Genomic DNA, 23,317 nt, shown 5'->3' on the forward strand with positions numbered 1-23,317 from the left:
AGTCACTTAAATAAAAGCATCTTCCTAGAAAATGCGTGTAAATGAAGTGCAGCATTAGATTACTGTCCATATGTAATTAAATTTTCTGCCTCGTGATTAACAAACGCGGTCTGAATTTGGCATTTAGATCTTAAGTTTCACTTCAAAAGCAACTGAATTCGAAAACGGGGTCACCCGATGGCATTCAATTTTCCGATCCTGATCTAATTTTCCTATTTCTGATCCCATTCCCCGATCGCAGTCCATTTTCCAATTTCTGATCTCATTCCCCATTGCAGTCCATTTTCCTATTTCTGATCTCATTCCCCATTGCAGTCCATTTTCCTATTTCTGATCTCATTCCTCGATCGCAGTCCATTTTCCAATCCCGATCCCAATCCTCGTCACGTGTCCGTCTCTTGCGGGGAGCCGGCTGCCTCTGTCAGCGCCGATCAGCGCACTCACTGAAAGATGGCGGTGCGGATGGAGAAACAGACGGGAGAACGCAGGCTGCCGATTTAGCTTTTATAAAGTAACAATAACGCGTATTTGGTGTTAGTTCAAGGAACAAAATACTGCAAAACTTTTTCTTTTTTTTCCTTTTTTGTGGAAGCGAGATGGACGCGCATACTCCGTGCTGGAATTTCGTTTCACAAACTCCCCGGGATCCTTCTCTCGCTGGGGATTTACTCAGACTGCTGTCATTTTTGTAGAAAACCTTGGGATAATAAAGTCTGCAAGGAAAGCGGTCACAGACGAAAAGTGGATTTAAAAAAATGTCGGACAGCAAAGTTATTGTGGCAGTGAGAGTGCGGCCGATGAACCGAAGGGGTAGGTACACTCGACTCGGGTGGGATCGGCTCGGTTCGGGTCCGCTCGGCTCGTTGCTCTGTACAGCCTGAGCAGCCGCGGTGGACTTTCTCAGCACTTTTCTTTTTTGGGGGGTGGCCGTTCGCCGGTGGTTGTCTCTTTTTAACTTAGTTGCTCTCTTTTTTTTTGGGGGGGGGAGTGGGGGGGTGAGAGTTGCGCGGACTTGTAACCGTCTGTCTATGTGTGTGTGTGTGCGTCCTTTTCTACAGAGATCGAGCTGAACACAAAATGTGTGGTGGACATGGAAGAGAATCAGACCGTCCTGCAGCCTCCGCCATCGAACTCAAAGGGGGAGAACAGGTACAAAATTAAAAAACAAAAAAAAAATTACAAGGCTGGGCTGGCGTGACAGACTGAGTGGCGCTTTTTCCGCTTTCGCTTTTAAGTCCTTCCCTTTTTTTGACACCAGTGTCTATTCCCCACCCCTTTACTCTTAGGTTTCTGAGATTTAAGTATCTTAAAATAAAATATCTGAGACAGAAATGGTAACTGACATCCTCAAAGCCCCCCAAGTGCCAGGCAGGTGGCCCATCAGTTCACACCCCTTGACATCGCTAACCACCAGGTAGCTGGGAGATTTCTTTTTAAGATCCAAGACTTTAGTCGTCACACGCACAGCTATACAGGTACAACGTGCAGTGAAATGAAAAATGATTTCTCACATTTGTTTGTATTTCGAATTTGTTGTTTCTGTGTGTCCGGTGCAGCATTCCGATGTCGGCAGTTGTTCAGTTCATATAGCGCCTTTCATAGTTTAAATTGTACAGTATATATTGCAACCTGATGTGTCTTATTAGACACTGGACTTCCATCCATGAGCTCGCCTTTCTTTTTACGGTTTGTGCCCGCTTTTCAGTCTTAATTTTTTTCTTGCACTGCCGATCAGTATGTCGTTACGTTGGCCCTGCGATCAAAAATGAGAGAGTGATTTATGAAAAATTATTTTATTCAGATGTTGGTTGACTACTCAAAATTTCAAGAAATAGTAGATTACTGCACAACTAGAAGGTTAAAAAAAAAATAACCAATGCGCAAAAACCATTCCACATTAAAATCTGGTATTTTGGAAAACTATAGCGATCAAAATTAAACGTTGCAACAAGCGTATTACAAAGGGGGGCCTGAAAATGAGTTTTGTCCGCGCTGTCTGACGACTGCAAGTTAGTAGGAAGTGTCGAGGCCCTTTGCTTTCAATGACTTTGGGACATTTGCCCCCACAGGACGTGGCTAATGCCCTGCGCTGCTCTGGCTTGATTTTGAAAATCCTCTCGTCTTCCACAATTCGGGGTGTTTTGCCATAGTGTCGCTAGTCCTCTTCCAGAGATTCTCGGTCGGGTTCAGATCAGGACTCCGGGCTGGCTGTTTCATCGCTTTGATCTTCTCGGCTTCTCAGAATTGCTTCACCCGTTTTGCAGTGTGGCGAGGGGGGGCTTTGACATGTAGCCTATATATATATATATATATATATATATATATATATATATATATATATATATAAATATAAATGAGTGGTTGATTGGGTGACCGCCAGGGATGGAGCCGCGTGTTGTCCGAGGAGGTCCTGAGCCACGTTAGCACTCACCTTGCCATGTGCGACCCCTGCTGCAGACATCCCTTAATCCCGACCCCAGGCCCCCCTCATGATGTTTCCTTCTTCAAACTTTACTGACATCTTAACACATATACACTGAAAAAAACAAACAAAAAAAAATTACGGTATATAAAAAACAAAAAACTGTTAGCTGCGTTTTGAATTTTACCGTCAAAAATAAGGCGACAATATTTTTAGGTCCTAAACGTATGTTATAAAATTGTTTCTTCTTTATAGATAGATAGGCCTAGATACTTTATTAATCCCAAGGGGAAATTCACAAGTATACAACTTGAATAGGCGAGTCTCGGTGTATAAGAATCCATGTCAAGTAGTAAAAAGTGTCCGGGGAGCGATTTCACATAAAAGAAAGTGGTGGAAGTGTTCAGTGAAATAGAGAATAATAGAGAAAAGGGTAAACAGATAAAGTCATACACGGAGCTGCTGGAATAGCTCATTACAATAGAAATGAACGTTTAACCATAAGCTGGAATCCATGCACTATAATAAATACGTGAATCATTAAACCGTCAAAAGGTGCTGCCAAAACCACACACTAGTATACAGTTTGTATCAGTACAATAGCAACAATTAATAGCAATCATGTTATACCATTTAATTGTATCCATTGAAAAGAATTCAAAGTTTAATGGAGTTGTGGCATGTTGTCTGGTAAAGTAAGGTTTGCTTTTGTGATGTATGATGTCCTACTGGCACGGCCGTCGCCACCATTAAAATGAATCGGATATTCGCCCAGAGCGCAGATCGTAAGGGGGCGGAAAAAAGCCAAACAGCACGGGTCAGGTTGGTGCACTAATCAGCTTGCCCCATCGCGCAAAATAACCGAGCACTGGCACTGCCTACGGGTTTGCCAGTTTATCGAAAACAACCCACCATTAAACCACCTTCCATAACCTCAAAGAAACTTAAGCAGTCGGAGAAAATCAAGTCCGGTAACTCCCAATATGCAAAGGAACAATATTGTAAAAGGGGGCGTTTCCTTATGCAAATATCGTAACTGTATGCAAATTTAGTAATCTGTGCCTAGGAAAAAAAAAAAACAGAAAATGTTTTAAGTTATGGAAATTTGCATCATATGGCAACCGCACAAACTGCTTTTACCACGGATGCACATTAAGAAACAGCTACATAAAGCAAATCCATCTGATCATTTGAGTTCAATTAACGTAAGGTAGCTGTTTAAAGTTAAAGAATATTTATCCTTGTTAACCACGTGACAGTGTATTCGCGCAAACCACACACGGTCAACAAAGCGACTTGTCTTTAAACAGCTCGGTGCAGTAAAATGGATGGTGTAAAATCCGACTTCCTTTCTGATGGCATTTGCTTGTTTATTGGCTCCATGATTACCTTTTTTCACAGAAAACAGAATATATATATTTTTTACGGGTTAACAATGTGAATAACATTGTATTGGTCTGTAAGTTTCATTCCAGTGCTTCGCTGTTACTGAAACAGCACTTTTACAGTTGTTTACCTTCGCTTTTTAACGGTTTTATAATATAAAAATAACAGCCAACGTTTACAATGTAGGTTTAATTTCACACTGAGCACAATGTTCCCCATCCGAACTAACTAAATTAAACTTGCATTTCGACACTGAAATGAACTTGGGACCAGTTCTTCTCTTCACAATGTGCTAGCCGGGCTGCCTTTTAATTTCTTTTTTATTTTTTAATCATTCTGCTTCTTGCTGGTCACTCTGGAGAGGGCCTTCAGTCCCAATTCACGCTGTATGTCCTTGTCCTGTGCAGCACTGACTTGGCGAGCAATTCAAGCAGCGGTGCTGACCCGATGCCCCCCCAAACTGAGAATCTCCGTATCATCCTCGTGCACTTGTCATACGCCCTAACCCTTTTTTTTTATTATTTCGGAACTTTGATGACTTTGTTTCTTTGGAAATTACGCCCTTGGATGGACCGACTTCTCTTTCAGTGACCCTTCAGAGAGGGTCTTCCCGCGAGTCTCGATCTGAACAAACTTACGTTGCAGCGTTTCGGTTGCCCATCTTACAAAATGCCCACCAGTGCTGACTAATCGGTATTTCAAGACATTGTCCGATTAGAACCAATTGTTAATTAGTACCACCCGATCTCGGATTGTTGACCTTCTTCAATTATCTTGTTGAAATCTTTTATTTTTTGGAGGTAGTTTTCACTGATATCACTGAATCTACGTTGAGGGAACATTCGATTTGGATGAGCAGTGACTCTGTAAATGACAATAATGCTATTTGTTCTCTTAGTTATGATCACTAGTGCAGAACCAGCCCAGGATGCGATGCATGCTGGGATGTAGGCAGCAACAGTACCATTTTAAAACACGTTTCATTTGTCTCCAGATCAGACTCGGAAGATCATGTGTGACGTGTTGTTTCTGGTGCCCCGGTTTGTGCCACAAAGCCATTGAGCCCAAGAAGAAAGCGTTCTTTTATGTCGCCCAACTGGTGCCCATGCAGTGTGTGGTAAGCTATGCACAGAAGACATGCCAGCCAGAAATGAAATGGGAGTTCAGGTTCTGTGAAGTAGGAATACTACCTGGTGTGCCACCGTGCCATTAATCCATCCATCCATCCATTATCCATCCTGCTATATCCTAACTACAGGGTCGCTCTGCTGGAGCCAATCTCAGCCAACACAGGGTGCAAGGCAGGAAACTAACCCTGGGCAGGGCGCCAGTCCACCGCAGGGCACGCGCACACACACACTGCCATCATGCCACCTTCAAGAATGACTATGGGTATGTTTATTTAATAGGGTATGTTATGATGGACTGGAATTCTGTCCTGGGTGGGCTCTTACCCTGTGCCCAGTGCTGCCAGGATAGCCCCATGTGACTGTGAATTGGATTACGTTGGTAGATTTTTGCGAAATGAACAGCATTCATTTATATAAATTGGTTTGTACTTTGTTTTTGTGTGTTTTAACAAATCTGCATCCTTATGTTTACTAATTCTGTATTTAGCCATTTGTAAAATTTTTACTTGCATTTGTGACGACTGCTCTGTGCTTGCACTCGGTGAGGGGCGCTATATAAAAATAAAGGGAATTAAATTGAATGTCAGGGTCCTCCTAAACAGGACATAATGATGCTAGCGCCCTCCAGTGCAGGGCTCCTGTATTTCTCCTCTGTTTCATTGTAGTGCCCACGATCAATGTTCCATCTTCCTCTTCTCCCCTTCTCTTTGGGGTCGATGTTCCTGATCAGTCTTTTCAATTCAGTGCCCCCCCCCATCCCTAAACCTTTTCATTCCTGGCCATGATGCCCCCTTCTATTCCCAAATTATTTACTTTGTTATACCTGACAGTATTTTCTTGTGAGCTTTCCATGCTTGGAGATTTTTTGGAATTGTGGTGTACCCTGTCAGTTTGTTTTAGGTCTGTGCACTGGCGTGTAAGTGATCTGTTGTGGTAACTCAGCACCCTCCTTATGCCACCTGTGATGGACAGCACGCATGTGCGGGCGTCCTGCCCGGGAGGCCAGTAGGGCGGAAGGACAGAGGGAGACAACCTATTAAGGCTACAGGTTCTCCCAAACACCGTAGATGGCAGCTTCCCTATGCGATGCTACCAGTGTGTTCGCATGCTGGGAATTGGAGTCCAATAGAGCAGCTTTGTTGTGTCCTGTGGGTGCCACCAGGGGGCTCTGCAGGGATACATGATCCCTGCTCTCTGGAACTTGGATTGTTTCCGTCGGGCTTTGCCCTGCACCAGAAGTACTTCTGGGTCCAAGATAAAAGGAACTGCCCTGCCACATCCAGGAGAGTCAGAGTTGGGAGGAAGGAGGACAAAGCTCGCCTGGAGGTGTGGAGGAGAGGGAAGTGGTGAATTAAAGAGGATGAAGAGGAGAAGGCATGATTGATAATAAATAAATAATTTGAACCTGGGAATGGTGTTTGTTTAGTGGTGTCTAAGGTTTGGGATGCTGCAGAGCCCCCTACAGGTCACACCGCACATCCATTTGTTGTAAGTCCAATATTAGGAATACTGTAAGTGCAAGCGCCACAGAGCCAATCCACATTTATTGCAAGCCTTGTTCATGTTGTATAGTGCCTTTCACAAGGGCATACAACAGTATGATGTAAAATCAGGACGGTAAGCGCTGCTGCCTGTCAGTGCCGGCGATCAGGGGTTCAGTCCCACACCAGACCCCTATCTTTGTCAAGTCTGCATGTTCTCCCATAATGCCTTATGATTCACATACCCCAGTAGGTCAGTGGGGAGTTTGCATGTTCTCTCCGTATCTTGTACTTCTCACCAGCTGCTCTGTTTTTATCTTATATAATCGGAGTTGTGTGTGTAGAAGAAAGAGGGGCTGCGTTTTCTTTTTTAACTTGATGGATTTGTTTTTTCTCGTGTGTATTTTTTTTGGAGCACTGTCGCTGTGTGGCTGTACTGTTCATATGAGTCTATAATTGTCTGATTCTTGTGTTATTATTGTATGTGTCTTGCTTGCCTAAGTGAAAGAAAAGTTAGGAAAATATATTGGGGTCATGGTGGGGGACAGCGTCAGTTACTAGGCACGAATGAACCCCGAAAATGGCGTCAGCCTGTTGGGCTCGTGCATACAAATACTCAATAACGGCACGCGCCATTTGAACCCAGGACACTGGATCTGAAAGGTAGAGATGCCAGCCACTCACTGCTCCGCCGTGCAGACCTGATATTATATCTGTCTCTGCTTACTGCCAGTGTGGAGTCTTCACGCTTTTAAGACGTTTGAGTCATCTTCTGGTCCGTTCAAGTCACTCGGTAATCGGCAGAACAAAATTAGATTATCCATCCATCCATCGTCTTAACCCGCTTATCCAAAGTAGGATCACGGGGTGACTGGAGCCTGTCGCAGCAACAGTCCTTGAATAGTGTGCCAGTCCATCACCAGGTGAACACATACACACACATATCCGGGACCAGTTTAGCAATACCAACTCATCCAACCGGCGTGTCTTTGGACTGTGAGAGGAAACCGGAGCACCAGTGGAATCTCATGTGAACATGGAAAGAACTAGCAAACTCCACATTTTATTATCCATCCAGCCATCTTTTTCCGAAACCCACGTATCCAAAGCAGGATCACAGGGTAGCTGGAACCTGTACCAGCAAGGACTAGGAAGGAACAACCACTGGATAGGGTGCCAGTCCATCACAGGGTGAACACACACACACATATATACACATATCAGAAACCAGTGTAGCAGTACCAGTTCATCCAGCCTGTGTGTCTTTGGACTGTGAGAGGAAACCTGAGCAACCTGAGGAAACCTACATGAACATAAAGAGAACATGCAAACTCCACATTTTATTATACACTATCCATCCAGCCATCTCTTCTCTAAACCCGCTTATGCAAGACTGGGTTTGAGCCAATCCCAGTAGTCATAGGGTACAATACAATACAATACAATACAGTTTATTTTTGTATAGCCCAAAATCACACAAGAAGTGCCGCAATGGGCTTTAACAGGTCCTCCCTTCTTGACAGCCCCCCAGCCTTGACTCTCTAAGAAGACGAGAAAAAACTCCCAAAAAAAACATTGTAGGGAAAAAATGAAAGTAACTTTGGGAACGGCAGTTCAGAGAGAGACCCCTTTCCAGGCAGGTTGGGTGTGCAGTGGGTGTCAAAATGAAGGGGGTCAATACAATACATTACACAGAACAGAACAAATCCTCAATGCAGTATAAAAATAAAAAAATTACAAGTACGGAGCAGAATTTAACAGTAGATGATATCACCTAATAGGATTTGGATTTGTTTAGAGTCCTGGAGACCTCAGTCATCAAGCTGCCTCCCCCTATTGGCCATTCCACAGCTGAAACAGCACTGGGCCAGCCAATCCAAAGAAAGGACCCCTCTACCCCATGATTCCTGCGATCCTCCATCAGGGATGACTTTACCTCAGACAGGCAAAACAACTTGGCAGGTGGGCCGTGGCACGAAGAGCCACATTTGACTACCAGGCAGAAACAACACCAGGACAGGATGCCACAGGGAAAACAGAAAGACACACAGAGCAGGGGAAAATTAGCAAGGCCTGTGTGTCTTTGGACTGTAGAGCACCCAGAGGAAACCCACGTGGACACAGGGAGAAGATACAAACTTCACACAGGGAGCGGCTGGGATGTGAACCTCAGTCTTCCTAGTGTGATGCAACAGAACTGCCACTGTGCCACCAAGCCACCTCATACTGTACCGTACCGTACCATCTCATATAATCCAGGTCTGACTGGATTCTAACTGTGTGCTGCACCTCCTTATATCATATAAAAATAATAATCTTCCCATTCACTTTTTATAATATGATATGATATATAAATAATATAACATAATAGAATCTTCCCATTCACGTTTTATAATATAATATATCAATAATATATCTTCTCATTAACTTTTCCTACTGAGTAATACAGTATATTATATATTCTCATTCACTTTTCCTATAATATAATGCAATATAATATAATATAATATAATGTATAACTCAGTACAAAAAGTGAATGGGAATATTATATTATTTATATATTATTTATATATTATAAAATGTGAAAGGGAAGATTATATTATATTATATTATATTATATTATATTATATTATATTATATTATATTACCTTTCCATCCACTTTTCCTAGTGAGGGTTGCAGTTATTTTATTATACTAGCCTTTCCCCTTTGGCTCCGCCCACGTAGTAGTGAAACAGGACAAACTTTAACAATCAGTAAACAAGCAGGTATCGCTAGCTAAGCAGGGGCAAGGTACACTCCAAAATGAGGCGTGAGGATGGCCCGCCTGGCTCACTACCCCCGACATCGCACTTCCCCCTCCCCTCGGTCTGCAGCCTCTGTCTCAGATTAGTGCGAATATGTCGCTCCTGCAAGTGGACTGTGATACTTAGGGCGATGAGGGAAGTCGCAAAATGAACCGGAATGTTCACGCAAATTATAGAAGAAAACCCGATCTAAATCCATTAAGTAGTCCTCTCATGAAAAGCAGACAGACAGAAGTTAGATTTTTATATATACAGAGACTAGCTGTCCCCCGCGGCTTCGCCCGCATATTAGTGAAACAGGACAGTGAGGAGGGTCCGGCCCAGTTCCCCACTCCTGACGTCACGCTGCCCCATCCCCTCGGCCTCGAGTCTCTGTCTCAGATTAGTGCAAATATACCGCTGCTGCAAGCGAACTATGATTCTTAGCGCGATGAGGGAAATCGCAAAATCAACCGGAATGTTCAAGGAAATTATTAAATAGTTAAATAGTTCTCTCGTGAAAAGCGGACAGAGAAACAGACAGGTGTTGGATTTTATATACAGTAGATATAGAAATTATATATAAACATCTACGCATGGAAGTGAAATGAGAGGTGGAGTCAGGGTAAGGGCTCCGCCTCCGAGGAAACAGAAACTCTCTTAGCTGCTAATAACACAAGTGATGCGAGCACATCGGCAAAATGAATCCTCCTAGGAGAGAGACGCCCAGAGTAGTTCCTTTCAATTACCTGACATCTCTACATTTCAAGTTTTTTTCTGATGATTTCAATAGTTTCTAGGACCCATTTTTTGGATCTGGCTTGCACAGCTTATTATATTATATTATATTATATTATATTATATTATATTATATTATATTATATTATATTATATTATATTATATTATATTATATTATATTATATTATATTATATTATATTATATTATATTATATTATATTATATTATATGACCTATCCATCTACTTTTCCTAGTGAGGGTTGCAGTGATATGTTCTGTTCTGTTCTATCCTATGCAGGCCGTGTTGGTGTCCATGTGGACTGTGTGTGAATGTAGATTTTTCTCCCATGTCCCCAAAGATGTCTGTCTTAGGTTAGTTGGCAAGCCCTACTGGCCCAGTGTAAGTATGGACATGCGTGGCTCCTGCAGTATACTGGCACCACATCTGGGGGTGGTGCCTGCTGTGCCCCCAGTGCTACTATGATAACCTCCTCATTTTTTAAAACAATCTAATAATGACACGATGCATTTTGTTACAGAACAGGCAGACGTCATGCAGGACTATTGTAGTAGATGGTGTCCTAGCAGGAGCCTTCGGATGCCTCCACGTCAAATCCGTTAAGTTAAACTTTTTCTAAATGGTTACGAGTAGTGAGAAGTGAACCTCACATTGGCAGTGTAGGGCCTGGAATGTGGAAAAGAAAGAATCCCCCCGCTTTTCTTCTGCTAACCCCCCCCAAATTCCTGTTGGCTCTTCTCCAAAATATCAGTGCAACAGACTGTAAAAATAAATGGCCAGAATGAGAGCATGGAGCCTGCCGTGTTGTGCCCATTCCCATACGCTTGTCCTGCCTCTGTCACGCTGCCATTCGGGGACCCTTGTGTCAAAGCACATTCTTTTTATATCATATGCTTGGAATCCGCATTTTTTGAAAGGATACCACTTCCGCTGAGCGAAAGCAATCATCTGAACCAAAGTTTTGCGTGAGGCAGAGAGGCCACACAAAAGACAATGCATCAAGAAAGAAAGAAAGAAAGAAAGAGGGTGAAGGGGCTCCTTGAGCATCGCCGAGTAGCGGACCACTGTACGAAATGACTTATGAGGCGAGCGCCAGAGTCAAACAGCTGGCGGGCAGTCACGTGCCCATGTGCTAATTTAATTTCCCCCTTTAACAAAGTCCGGATTTCTGAGGAAAACAAGGGACTTTTTGAACTTGAATTCTTAATGCGGCAGGATCAGTGCTCCGTGCATGTAATGAGGCTTGGAACAGGAATTTCAAAAGAAAACCTGCCAGCTGACTTGAAGGAATTCACTGTAACGAACAAGAGCCTGTTATGTTGTGGTATTTTTCTATCCATCCATTGTATGAATATTGGATTACGCTGGTTTATGACTGTCATGTTATTGGCATATTTTCCATCTGTCCATATTTTTTATTAATAACATGAGACTTCAGACATGGGAAAGGTTTGGGGCAGCCACCCATATAATCTGTTCCTGGCTGCAAAGTTATAGAAATGCAAGAAAAAGTAGTTCATAAGACTGAGTCCAAAAAGAACTGAATTGCAGAGGAAGGGAGTGAGGCTTTATAGGAAGTCTGGGGAAAGTGACGTCATCCTCGGTCCCCGGGGCCGGAAGTGACGCCATCGTCGGGGGGACCGGAAGCGGCGTCGCATCGAGTTGAGGCGGCGGTTCCGGGTGGGATTTCCCGGGTAAGGTCTGCAGGGAACTTTTGGCGCTTTTCCACTGCATAGTACGGCACGACACGGTTCAGTTCAGCTCACTTTTGGGGGGTTTTCCACTGGGAACAGTACCTGGTACCTGGTCCTTTTTTTAATACCACCTTAGCCGAGGTTCCAAGCGCGCCGAACCATTACCAAAACGTGACGTGTAAACTCTGCTGGTCACTGATTGGCCGGAGAAAATCGTCATTACTGCGTCACTGGCTATTCTTTTCTTTAAAGGTACACATATGCGGAAGTTTGTGTCCCGTCTCTCCATCGCTGGACGCAGTTTGTTGCATAAGTGGATGAATGTTTCTTCAGACATTCGAAAGTTCTCCAGCCACTGAGTGTTTGTAAAACCGGGAACAATCACATCCCACCACTCTGAGGCACGGTTAAATGTCCAAACAGATGGTCTGTTGTGGCGACTTTTTTGCAAAATGTGGAAGATCTGTAATATACAGAATCAGCATTTTAATGTTACACTGGCCGTTAAGTTCATTTTATGCTTTGCAACAGTGATAAAAGTTAGCTAGTGACGTGCTTTTTTTAGATGCTTACCCTTGCGCGTCGTCGAGCTAAAGTGTTGTCGTTGTCTGCGTGTTGTTGTAAAAGTTCCACGGTGTCACGGCAGTAGAGGCGCAACTCTAACGACACGGGAATAATCCCGCCCACTCTAAAGCGGTACTAAACTGCAGTCGAACGCAAAACCGAGCCGAACTGAGCCGAACCAAGGTGAGCTGTACTGAACCGTGCTGTGCCGTACTATGCAGTGGAAAAGCGCCTTAAGAAAGAGAGTTAATGCACCCCACTGCCCCTTGCGCAGATGTGTTACCATTATTCTTTAAGCCCTTCAGCTGCCTCCTATTCGCACGTATGTGACACCAGTACTGTCCGGGCTCATGCCTATCCCAGCAGCACTAAACATGAATCATAGAATGCGTTTACTCACCAAGTACCCCATGATTCATGTTTTTCTGAGATGTGGGAGATGAACCTTAACATTTGAAAGAAACCTTATGCAGACACAGGAAGACTGGGCACACCAGACAGGATCTGAACCCGGGACCCTGGATGTGTGAGGCAGCAGTGCCAAACAATCAGAATCAGAATTCACAATATTGGCCAGGTACACTAATGTCTACTAGGAATTTGTCTTGGCAGCATTGGCACAACATACAGGGACAACATCATAAAAAATGTAAAAAAAAAAAAAGCTAAAACGGAATAAATAAGTCAAACTGTGAAGGGAATTTAAATGGCCCAACATATACATACAGTGCCCTCCACAATGGTGGGGACAAAGACACATTTTTCCTTGACTGACCCCTCTCCTCCACAGTTTAAAATTACAAATCAATCAATTCAGACATTGTGATTAATGTGCACATGGCAGACTTTGTAGACATTTCAGTCACATCACAACACTTTTTCTACATGGTCGCCTCATTTCAGGGCACCGCAATGTTTGGGACAGTTGGCATCTCAGGTGTTTGTGATTCCTCAGGTAGGTTTTGTGGCTTCATACGATACGTTGGCTGGCTTCTACCCTTTGGAGTCTGTATTCGCCAATGTTCAATATGAAAACAAGAGCTGTGCCAATGAAAGTCAAAGAAGCCATTATGAGGCTGAGAAACAAGAATAAAACCATTAGGGATATCAGCAAAACCTTAGGATGACCGAAATGAACGATCTGGAATATCATGAAGAAGAAAGAACACACTGGTGAGCTCAGTAATTACAAAGGGACTGGTAGACCAAGGAAGACCTCCACTGCTGATGACAGAAGAATCCTTACTATGGTCAAGAAAAAGCCCCAAACATCTCTCCGACAGATAAGACACAGTCTTCAGGGGGCTGATGTGGACGTTTCAGAGACGACTATCAGCAGAAGACTTCATGAACAGGAACACAGAGGACACACTACAAGATGAACACCACTAGTTAGTCACAAAAACAGGATGGCCAGATTACAGTTTGTGAAATAGGACTTCAATGATCCTGTAGACTTCTGGGAAAAGGTCTTGTGAACAGATGAGACAAAAATGAACCTCATCAGTGTAGGGTGAGAACAAAGTGTGGAGATAAAAAGGAAGTGCCTGAGATTCAAAGCAGACCACCTTATCTGTTAAACATGGCGCCGAGGGTGTTATTGCTAGGACATGTATAGCAGTGTGTGGTCCTGGCACACTTCTATTCACTGGTGATGGAACTGCTGACGGCACAATGAATTCTGAGGTGTAGAGAAACATCAGATCTCCTCAAGTTCCTGTAGATGCCTCCAAAATCACTGGACGGTGCTCAATCCTCCAACAAGATAATGAGCCAAACAGACTGCTGAGACAACATGGGAGTTTATCAAAGCTAAAGAATGGAAAATTCTTGTATAGTCAAGCCAGTCACCTGACTTAAATCCAATTGGGAAGGCCGTCCATATGCTGAAGAGAAAACTGTAGGGGAAAAGCCCCAGAAACAGGCAGGAGTTGAAGATGGCTGGATTAGAAACTCGGAAGAGCATCACCAGAGAAGACCCTGAGCACCTGCTGATGTCTTTGAACCGCAGACTTCAAGCAGTCATTGCATGCCAGGGAACAAAGGCTGTAGCGTGAACTCCTGCAATGTTACTTTTCTCTGTTCAAGGTTTTCTCAGTGTTATTCAATGTTTCTACACTTAGTTTACTATTCCACTGTGCATTCTATGGTGTAATTAACTATATTTGTGCTTAAAAATCTTTATATATTTATATACAGCTCATACTGTCCAGAACGGATTAATTGTATTTACATAAAATCCTATGGGGGAAATTACTTTGAGTCACAACCAAATCAGGTTACGACCAGAGTTTTGGAACAAATTATGGTCGTGACCCGAGGTTGCACTGTATAGGAGTTAATGGGTGGTATGTCAGGGCCTCAATGTACTTTACATAATGAGCGCGGAGCCACTTCAGCCACCACTAATGTTGATGTGATGGCAGCCATTTTGCATTGGGCGTCCTTGGTAAAGAATAGGGTGTATCCCGATGTCCTTGTTAAATTGCCCATCACGGCCTGTTCATTCTGGCCCCCTAATCATCCACGGTCTCTAATTGGCTAACTATCGCTCACCACCTGACAGCTAATGTGTGGTGAGTGGCAGTTAGCCAATTAGAGACCGAGGATGATTAGGGGGCCAGAATGAACAGGCCGTGATGGGCAATTTAACAAGGACATCGGGATACACCTTGCTCTTTACCAAGGATGCCCAGGAATCTTTTATAATGACAGAGAGTCAGGACCTCGATTTTTACATCTCATCTGAAGGACAGTGCCATTTTTACAGGTCAGTGTCCCCATCACTGCAGCGGGGCATTGGGATTCACATTCAGATCACAGGGAAAGCTCCTTGTGCTGGTCTCGTCAACACCTCTTCCAGTATCAACCCAAGCTTTTCCTGGTTGGTCTCCCATCCAAGTACTGGCCGGGCCCGAACCTGGTTAGCATCAGGTGGGTGACCAGTTCTGAAGTGCAGGTGGTATGGCATCTCCAAGTCTAGGTCATAGGGAGTTGTAGCCTATCCCAGTAGCACCAGATAGAGGTCAGGAACCGAACTGGGACAGAGCAGGGCACACAGGACCATTTTAGAGCCATCATTCAATCTAACCTGCATGTCTGTTTTAGAGTGGGAGGAAAATATAGACGGACATGGGGGGCAAAATATGCAAACTCTAGGGCTCAGCATTAAAATCAAGGATGCTGGGTGAGTGGGGCAGCAGCACTAAGGAACTTGGCACTGTGCTGCCCAGCTTAATAATATAAATGCTAAACTCTAGGTGCTGCATTTAAGCAATGGTGATTTCATAGTAATTGCAAGTGTAAAAAATACAGTAGCAGAGTAAATGGTACAGAAGAGAGCGAATGAGAGTGTGCCATTGGTGGTGTGGACCAAGCAAAGTGTGCACAAAACCAGCCGGACCTAAAAGTTTCTTTCTTTACTGTTTCAGTTTTATCATAAAGTTTATGATGAATAACAACTTGCAGTGTTTATTATGATGATCCTGTGTAAACAGAATAATTGCTGAGGTAGACGGTATGTCTTAGTGGTTAAGGCTTTGGGCCAACCACCGCAGAGAAGCTTATTCAGCTGACTCACCATGTGGCCCTACGGCAGTAGTCATTTGTCTTGTGCCAGTGGAGTGCCGTTTGTGACCACCTGTGCTGTGCACATAGGCGGGCAGTCAAGTTCTAACAGCGAGTCGCGTTTTACTTTGACTTGTTACAAACAGCAGTGACGCTCACAGGCTGCACATCTAGGAAGATCAGATGTTTTGGCGTTTGGGGTTATGTCCTCTTGTGCTTCAGGTGGAAGAAAATAAGTGGCAGTACTATGTTTTGGAGGCTTCTTATACCACAGAGTGTTCTTGTGAATGTATATATAAAGAAATTGGGGGTTTGGGGGGCAATATGCCTGTTCAAAGTAATAAGACGCGCTTATAAACTGGTCCCCTTTCAAAGCCTGTAATGCGAATGTATAATACAACTGAGTAGCTTGGCGGTCCCGTTAAGTCTAAACTTACGCCGTCTGTCCTCCTTGTCTTGGATCCGAGGACACCACTTCCACCTCTGCTTCTTTCTCCCTTCCTTTTGGCCGCTGGCGAAGCAACACCAATGCTAACAGCCAGGGCTGTCGGAAATAATTCTGTGCCCTAGACATAAGCCGTCTCTATGGGTCCCTTCCTCTCGGTCCACGTCTGTCACTCATGTGTTTCATTCCAGGCTTTGAGGCCCTTGGGTATCAATGCCCACCCAACTATGATGCCTAGGCTAACAGCCGTGACATCTGGCACTGGCACTCGAGCTTTACAGAGGCTAGACATTGAACTTTCTCTTTTCCATTTCATGGTAAACGCGATTGCATCTGGTGTTTCCCTTTCTGGGACACCTCCTCTTCTTCAGTCACTCAGCCGCCATATTAACTAGTGCTGCTGTCAGTCGCTTCTGCTACATTCTTTGTTAGCATAAAGCCCCCCATCAGTGCTGTGCTGAGCATGTAAGTTAAAATAATAAATTTAAAGAAAAGTGCCAGCTAATTTTCTTTTCTTCTATAATGTGAGTTGTCACCCATTGCACATCTGCACTCGGGTCCTAACCTGGGATCCTGAGGTGGTTTGTCATGTGGTGGGTGCAACAACACGCTGTATCAGTCCATGCTCCTAACCTCCTCCTCCTCCTCCGCTATCATGTCACTAAATTTCAATCAAACCCATCAAGGCATTTTTGAGATTTGGTTTTTAGGCATTTAGGTTTTCTGTAATGATATATCAAAGGGTCCTTTCTTAGCAGATTCCTACTGCCTTACATGTGCCATCCTGCCAAATTTCTGCTTTTTAGTTAAATGGGGATTTCACTGAGGAGTGAGTCCATGAGTCAGCTTTATTTATTTAGTTATTTATGCATATCTATATATATATAAAGGAGAGTTGGGATCCAAGAGACTGTGTTTGTGTGTTTGTGGAGGGATTGAGAGTTAAGGCGGGTGGGTGAGTCACGTGATCATCTCCCCTCCCATTCACGTCATTTCATTGACTTCATTTCGCTCCGAGCTGAGCTCCGTTGCTGACGCGGTCTTGCCGTTCTTTTTCCTTAGTGTTTTAGTCCTTTCTCCTTTACTGGTTAGTACACGTGATACTTACACAGTCTCTTATAAAAGGGGAGAAGACTCCGTGCAAGAAATGGGTATTGAAACTACTTTGGAAGACATGAAATCAACGAGGCCATTAGATGGATCTCAAGAGAGGTCTTCTAGGTTGGAAAAAAAGCGCTTGGCTGCCAAAACCAGGCGATTAAACGAATCTCAACAAGAAACGACTTCTACGTTAGAAAAAAAAACGATTCGCTGCCAAAATCAAGCGGTTAAATGAATCTAAAGAAGACAGGATTTCTAGATTGGGAAAAGGACGATTGGCTGCCGAAACCAGGCGGTTAAAAGAATCCGAAAAAGACAGGACGTCTAGATTGGAAAAACTACGATCCGCTGCCGAAACTAGCCGGTTAAACATGCAGCGAAGCGCGCCAGGTCTGCTAGTATAATATAATACACACAGGGGTGGGCAAAGCAAAAACAACATTTATTTCTGTTTTCATACCAATGGTATAGTGTTACAAGATGAAGAAAGAACAGTTTATATGGAACAAAAATAACATTAGGCAGTACTAAGTAACAAAGAATAAAGTAAGGATGGATGAACAGGAGGACAGAAAAAGAAAAACAAAAACTAAAAACTCCCGGCAGCACGGTGGCGCAGTGGGTAGTGCTGCTGCCTCGCAGTAAGGAGACCTTCCCACTTCCCGGGTCCTCCCTGCATGGAGTTTGCATGTTCTCCCCGTGTCTGCATGGGTTTCCTCCCACAGTCCAAAGACATACAGGTTAGGTGCATTGGGGGTCCTAAATTGTCCCTAGTGTGTGATGTCCCATGTTTGTGATCAGAAACCTCAAAATAGTATAAACCCACATTCCACTTGCCTATATTACGGATTCCCATGTTTTATGAAAAGAAGTATCCCATTAGGGGGTAAACCCCCTGGGGTCAGTTGGTGTGGCCTGGACAAGCTCAAGTCCTTCTGACACCTATTGGATTACTCATTATAATAAGGGTGTAATTTCCTGCACAAAATGCGGTCCAGAAATGGCCTAAAAATTAGGGTTGTTTGGGTCTAGAGGGCCGAGAATGGAGGTGGAACTCCAAACACTTTGGCGTCTTGCATGACTAGATATCAAAACGAGTTTAACGGAATATAATATCTGGGGATTTTCTTGTAACGGTGAGTCAGGAGGTGCCTAAAAAAACAAAGTGAAGTAACTCTTATGAACGCTTCTTATGAGCGGTTGTGTGGCTTTCCTAATAAGCGATTACATTTTCAACTGAGGAGTTTTTCTTATTTCACTGTTTGTGTGTCCATTTAGTAGACCATCCACTTCCTCAGTTCTAATTAGCTTGACTGCCAGATATGACTCGCTGATTTGGGTAGCAGAGTACAGGTGGCTGCTCAGCATTTCTGAAATGACCAATTGATGGAAGAAATTGCCCTGCTGCAGGGTGCGGGCAGGTTCTGGTTTAATGGCTGTCTTGCCAGAGTGGATCCTTTCACATGAGTGCCTTTGACGCAGCAGGATGTGGTGCTGGCTATTAAATAATTTGCTTTCTCTGTCAGTTTTGTGGGAGTGTCAGTTATTGTTTGTTCTGGCGGGGTGTCTCCGACTGCGAGCGGCAATTAAATTCATTAGACTTCCTGATGTTCCTCCCTTTATTGTGTGTGCTCAGCTCTCACAAAAGGAGTTTGTGCTCTCGTGTTTTCCAAAAACAAGCCATTTATTAGTGTGAAAAATACGAGCAAGCTGGCTATAGGGCAGTCATGTGTGAGAGGGCTGGAGATTCTCAGATCTGATCAGTCAGACGGATTAGCAGACGTTGAGTTTTTGGAGACTCTGAGCTCTCACTGCTCCTACCTGCTCAAGGTCAAGACCCCCTGGCCCATTCAGGGTCTGACCTTTTATAGCTAGTGGGCAGAGATGTGCTTTCTATTAAATGTAATGCTTACTTACATTAGAACATTTAGAGCAATCTAGATGAGAACTGGCCATTCAGTCCAGCAAAGCTTACCAGTTTCAACCCATTAGCTCTTCTAACGTAACATCAAGTCGAGTTTTAAAAGTCCCCAAAGTCCTACTGTCTATCACGCTTACTAGGTCACTTATTCCATGTGTCTGTGGTTCTCTCTGTGAAGTAAAACTTCCTAATGTTTGTGTGAAATTAACCTAACTTAACAAGTTTCCAACTGTGTCCCCATGTTCTTGATGAACTTGTTCAGGTGAAAGTTTGACCCGTTCTTTTACACAGACAGTCAGATTAAGGGTGAGGCTCCGTTGGTGAATCTTAATCTTCAGTTCCTTCCACAAATGTTCTTTTGGGATTGACTCTGGACCATTCCAACACTTTTTTAATTTTCTCCCTCTGAAGCTACTTGAGAGTCACATTGGGATTGTTGTCCTGCTGGAATGTTCACCTGGGCTTCGTCCATATCATCCTGGTGGATTTACTTCTCGAGAATTTTCCGTTACATGGCTCCATACATCTTCCCTTCAATAATCTGGAATCCCCCGTTACTACGAGAAGAGAAACCCACACATACCATGATACTTCCACCTCCAAACTTTACTGTGGGTATAATATTTTTAGGGTTGTTTGCAGATCCAGTTCTCCTCCAAACGTGACGTGTTGTGTAGTTGTTTTGTCTGTCCACATTACATTCTCCCAGTAATCTTCTCCAAGTGTTGTGTAGCAAACTTCCAACGAGCTTCAACATACCTGTTCTTAAGTAATGGAGTCTTCCAGTCGTGATCGCGCCCAGACTCTGTAATGGAGGGTCTTGCCCGTTGTATTGTCTTTGACAACTGTACCTGCTACTGGAGCTCTTTTGTAGTGGTCCATAGCTCATGAGCTACTCTCCTGACTGTCCAGTCATAAATCTTGTGAGGAGCTCCTGTGCATTGCCGGTTGCTGGTGGAGTGATTCTCCTTCCCCTTGTGGCTTATCGCCCCAGTGTTGCTTACAGCAACATCTACATGTTGAGGAATCCATCAGTAACAAGTGCTATTGCTCAACAGTCTTGTTTGTGAAGGTCTTGCCTCTACCCATCATGAGATGGTTCTTGCATGACAGCTTGGTAACAAATGATTTGTCAACTTGCATCCTTTATTAGGTAGCCCTTTCTCAAAGAGTGGAAGTGCTAACCAACCGACATACACTAGCCCAGCACAGATAGGAGAAGCCATTAGTGGAATCGCTGCTTTACTGCTTTTATTCGTATTTTGTTCCGGTGTCATTCCACTTTATTGCACATGAGAGTTTTGTAGTGAGAGTTGAGTTAACACCAATGTCTGGTTTATATTTCAGGTACATAGCTGCAATTGAAGTCTATTTAAAGAGAAAAATGGTGGTGTGTTGAATGAAATTGGGGGTTTACTTACTCAAGTATGGTATACTCAGTAAAGACTTGAAATGTATTTACCGCTAAATCGCATTGCCATTTTGCTTTATTGTGGGTGCTGTACTTTTATGTTGGTTGTTGTCAATTGTAACCTTTCCCAGAAGGACCCGAGGATGTACTGTGTGTGATGTCATAGGACCCCTGGATAATCCTAAGTGTGGAAATCTGGGATAATCTTTCCACAACCTCCTTTGTGCTTCTATCTTTGCACTATAACCGACTCGCACGTTCAGCATTGTTGTGATATTTTCCTCACTTGAGCCCACTGTCGTTTTGAAATTGTATTTTTACATCTGACACTGGTGTGACTGAGGTCATCCTCACTGGCTCAAATTCCCAGAACCAAGGTAGGAAATGGTGATTTCACTGGACAGACCTGAGATAAGCATACTGGGAGTGCGGCCATCACAAAACTGAAAGTGCTTTACTGTGAGAGCCGTTCTTTGGCCAGACTTTGTGTGTCTTTTTGCCTTGGTGAATCACTTTTTAACTTTTATTCCTGACATTTTGACTTACAATCCATTTTCTGATCCTCTCTTGTCAGGCTTTTTACTTCCTTAAATAGAAGTTTAGATAAATAAACAGATGAATAGGACTTTATTTGTTCCCAAGGGGAAATTTGCCTTTTTACAGAAGCTCTTGAAATAAAAAAGTAAATAAATAAATAAATACACCTCCCACACACACAGTATTGTCTGAACATACCAGAATGTCAAAAAAGAAAGAACACTTCTGACTTGGCATTGCCAGTCACAGTGAGTTATTATAGAGACATATTGCTGTTGGTATAAAGCAGCCCCCATGACGTTTCTTGAGGCACTTCTTCTGAATGATTTGTTCTCTGAAAGTCCTCAGTGTTGGTGTGTCAGAGATGATGTGCAGCATTGTTCATAATGTCAATCAGGTTTGTTTTCCTTCACTACGGCCTCCAGGATTTCCAGAGTGTGTCCCGTAACTGAACCTGTCCTTTTAATCAGCCTGTTGATTCGGTGGGTCTCACACCACACTGGCCATCACAGAGTTAAAGAAGACGTGAAGGGTGTCACTGCCCACCTTAAAGGAGCACAGTTACCTAAGGAAGAAGAGCCTGCTCTGCCTTTCTTCTATAGTTTCTCTGTGTTCCAAGACCTGTCCAGCCTGTCATTAATGTGGACCCCCAGGTCCGTCTAGGTGATGAGGTCAAATGTTTGCTATCGATTTAAGTTCAGAAACTTCGAGAATATTGAGAAAGATTGATATTAGCATGGTGTCTGTGGAAACCTGTGTTCAACGATAACTTCTGAATAAAAATGACCAATGTTTTTCACGTTTGTCTTGTTACAAGTTTTTAGTTCATTTTAGTCCAGTACTTCTCTCCAAATTCTCCAAAAACCATTTGATATAAGTCCTCTGATAACCACCATTGGAATTGTTTAATTTTACTTATATTTTTGCAGTCTGCTCTGATAAGTTATAGGGCTAGGCCTACTCATTTGCAAACGTTTTGCATGTCTAGTGTTTGAGATGCGCAATATATTTCAACATCAGCCATGCTACCTGTCAAAGACAGATAATAGAATAAGTTAAAAAACATTTGATATCGCTTGCCCTATGTGTGCCTTTAGTGCCTTTCTTCGGTATCCTCGTGTGTGAACCTCTCCTGACCAGCGCTCAGTGCTCTCCCATAAAGCCTGCTTCTCAGACTTGGTCATTTTGAGGTGCGTCCTGTCCTGTCTTTGAAGTCGACACTCCACATGTCTACACCTTCACTAATCCAGGTGTGTTTTACACTCACACTTTCCTTTTCCATTGCGTCAACAAATCCAAACTGACCAATCACATCAAATTCAAACTGACCAATCAGATTGCTTTAAGGACCGGACACACACAAATACACAACTTCTTGTTTTATTGTGTGGTAGGTACATGTATGCACACACAAAGGCACACATGCACAAATTTCTAAGTAAAGATAGCTGACAGCATGTTTGCCCTACCAGAGCACAATGAAGAGAAAGTAATGAACACAGAAACACATACTCACACATTCTCTAGAATAGATCGACTAGATATTATCATATTATGTGATATCATCTACTGTTAAATTCTGCTCCGTATCGGTAATATTTTTATTTTTATTACTGTATTGAGGATTAGATAGATGGATAGATACTTTATTAATCCCAAGGGGAAATTCAAATACTCCAGCAGCAGTATACTGGTACAAAAAACAATCCAGGGAGCGATTCCACATAAAAGAAAGTGGTAGAAGTGGTCAGTAATTACTTCTGTTCTGTATATTGTATTGTATTGACCCCCATCTTTTCAAAACCCACTGCACGCCCCACCTACCTGGAAAGGGGTCTCTCTCTGAACTGCCTTTCCCAAGGTTTCTTCCATTTTTTCCCTATACAGTATGGGTGTTATTGGGGAGTTTTTTCTTGTCTTCTTAGGGAGTCAAGGCTGGGTGGCTGTTAAAGGCCATTGCCACACTTGTTGTGTGATTTTGGGCTATACAAAAATGTATTGTATTGTAGATCATGTGATGTATGGCCACCCGGGGGAGTAAATGCGAACATTAATTTTATTTTAATTTTTTTTCATTTTTATTACTATTTAATTTAATATTGTTTCTTTGTATCA

The 23,317-nt window shown here is 43.3% G+C and overlaps 1 protein-coding gene across 6 annotated transcripts in view; it reads left to right on the plus strand.

Moving 5' to 3' along the window:
* The first annotated feature begins 426 nt into the window (after positions 1-426).
* Positions 427-23,317, plus strand: part of kif13a (kinesin family member 13A) — a 231,391-nt gene continuing 208,500 nt past the window's right edge. For 3 of the 6 annotated variants that reach the window (XM_039737010.1, XM_039737011.1, XM_039737014.1), the window contains exons 1-2: positions 427-810; positions 1,059-1,149. In XM_039737010.1, coding sequence (XP_039592944.1) covers positions 756-810; positions 1,059-1,149 — 146 coding nt within the window. In that variant the 5' untranslated portion in view covers positions 427-755. The remainder of the gene's footprint in view (positions 811-1,058; positions 1,150-23,317) is intronic. The other 3 variants (XR_005630696.1, XM_039737012.1, XM_039737013.1) reach the window with 1 other exon arrangement.

This window comes from Polypterus senegalus, chromosome 15 (assembly GCF_016835505.1).
Source record: "Polypterus senegalus isolate Bchr_013 chromosome 15, ASM1683550v1, whole genome shotgun sequence".
Classification (NCBI taxonomy): domain Eukaryota; kingdom Metazoa; phylum Chordata; class Cladistia; order Polypteriformes; family Polypteridae; genus Polypterus; species Polypterus senegalus.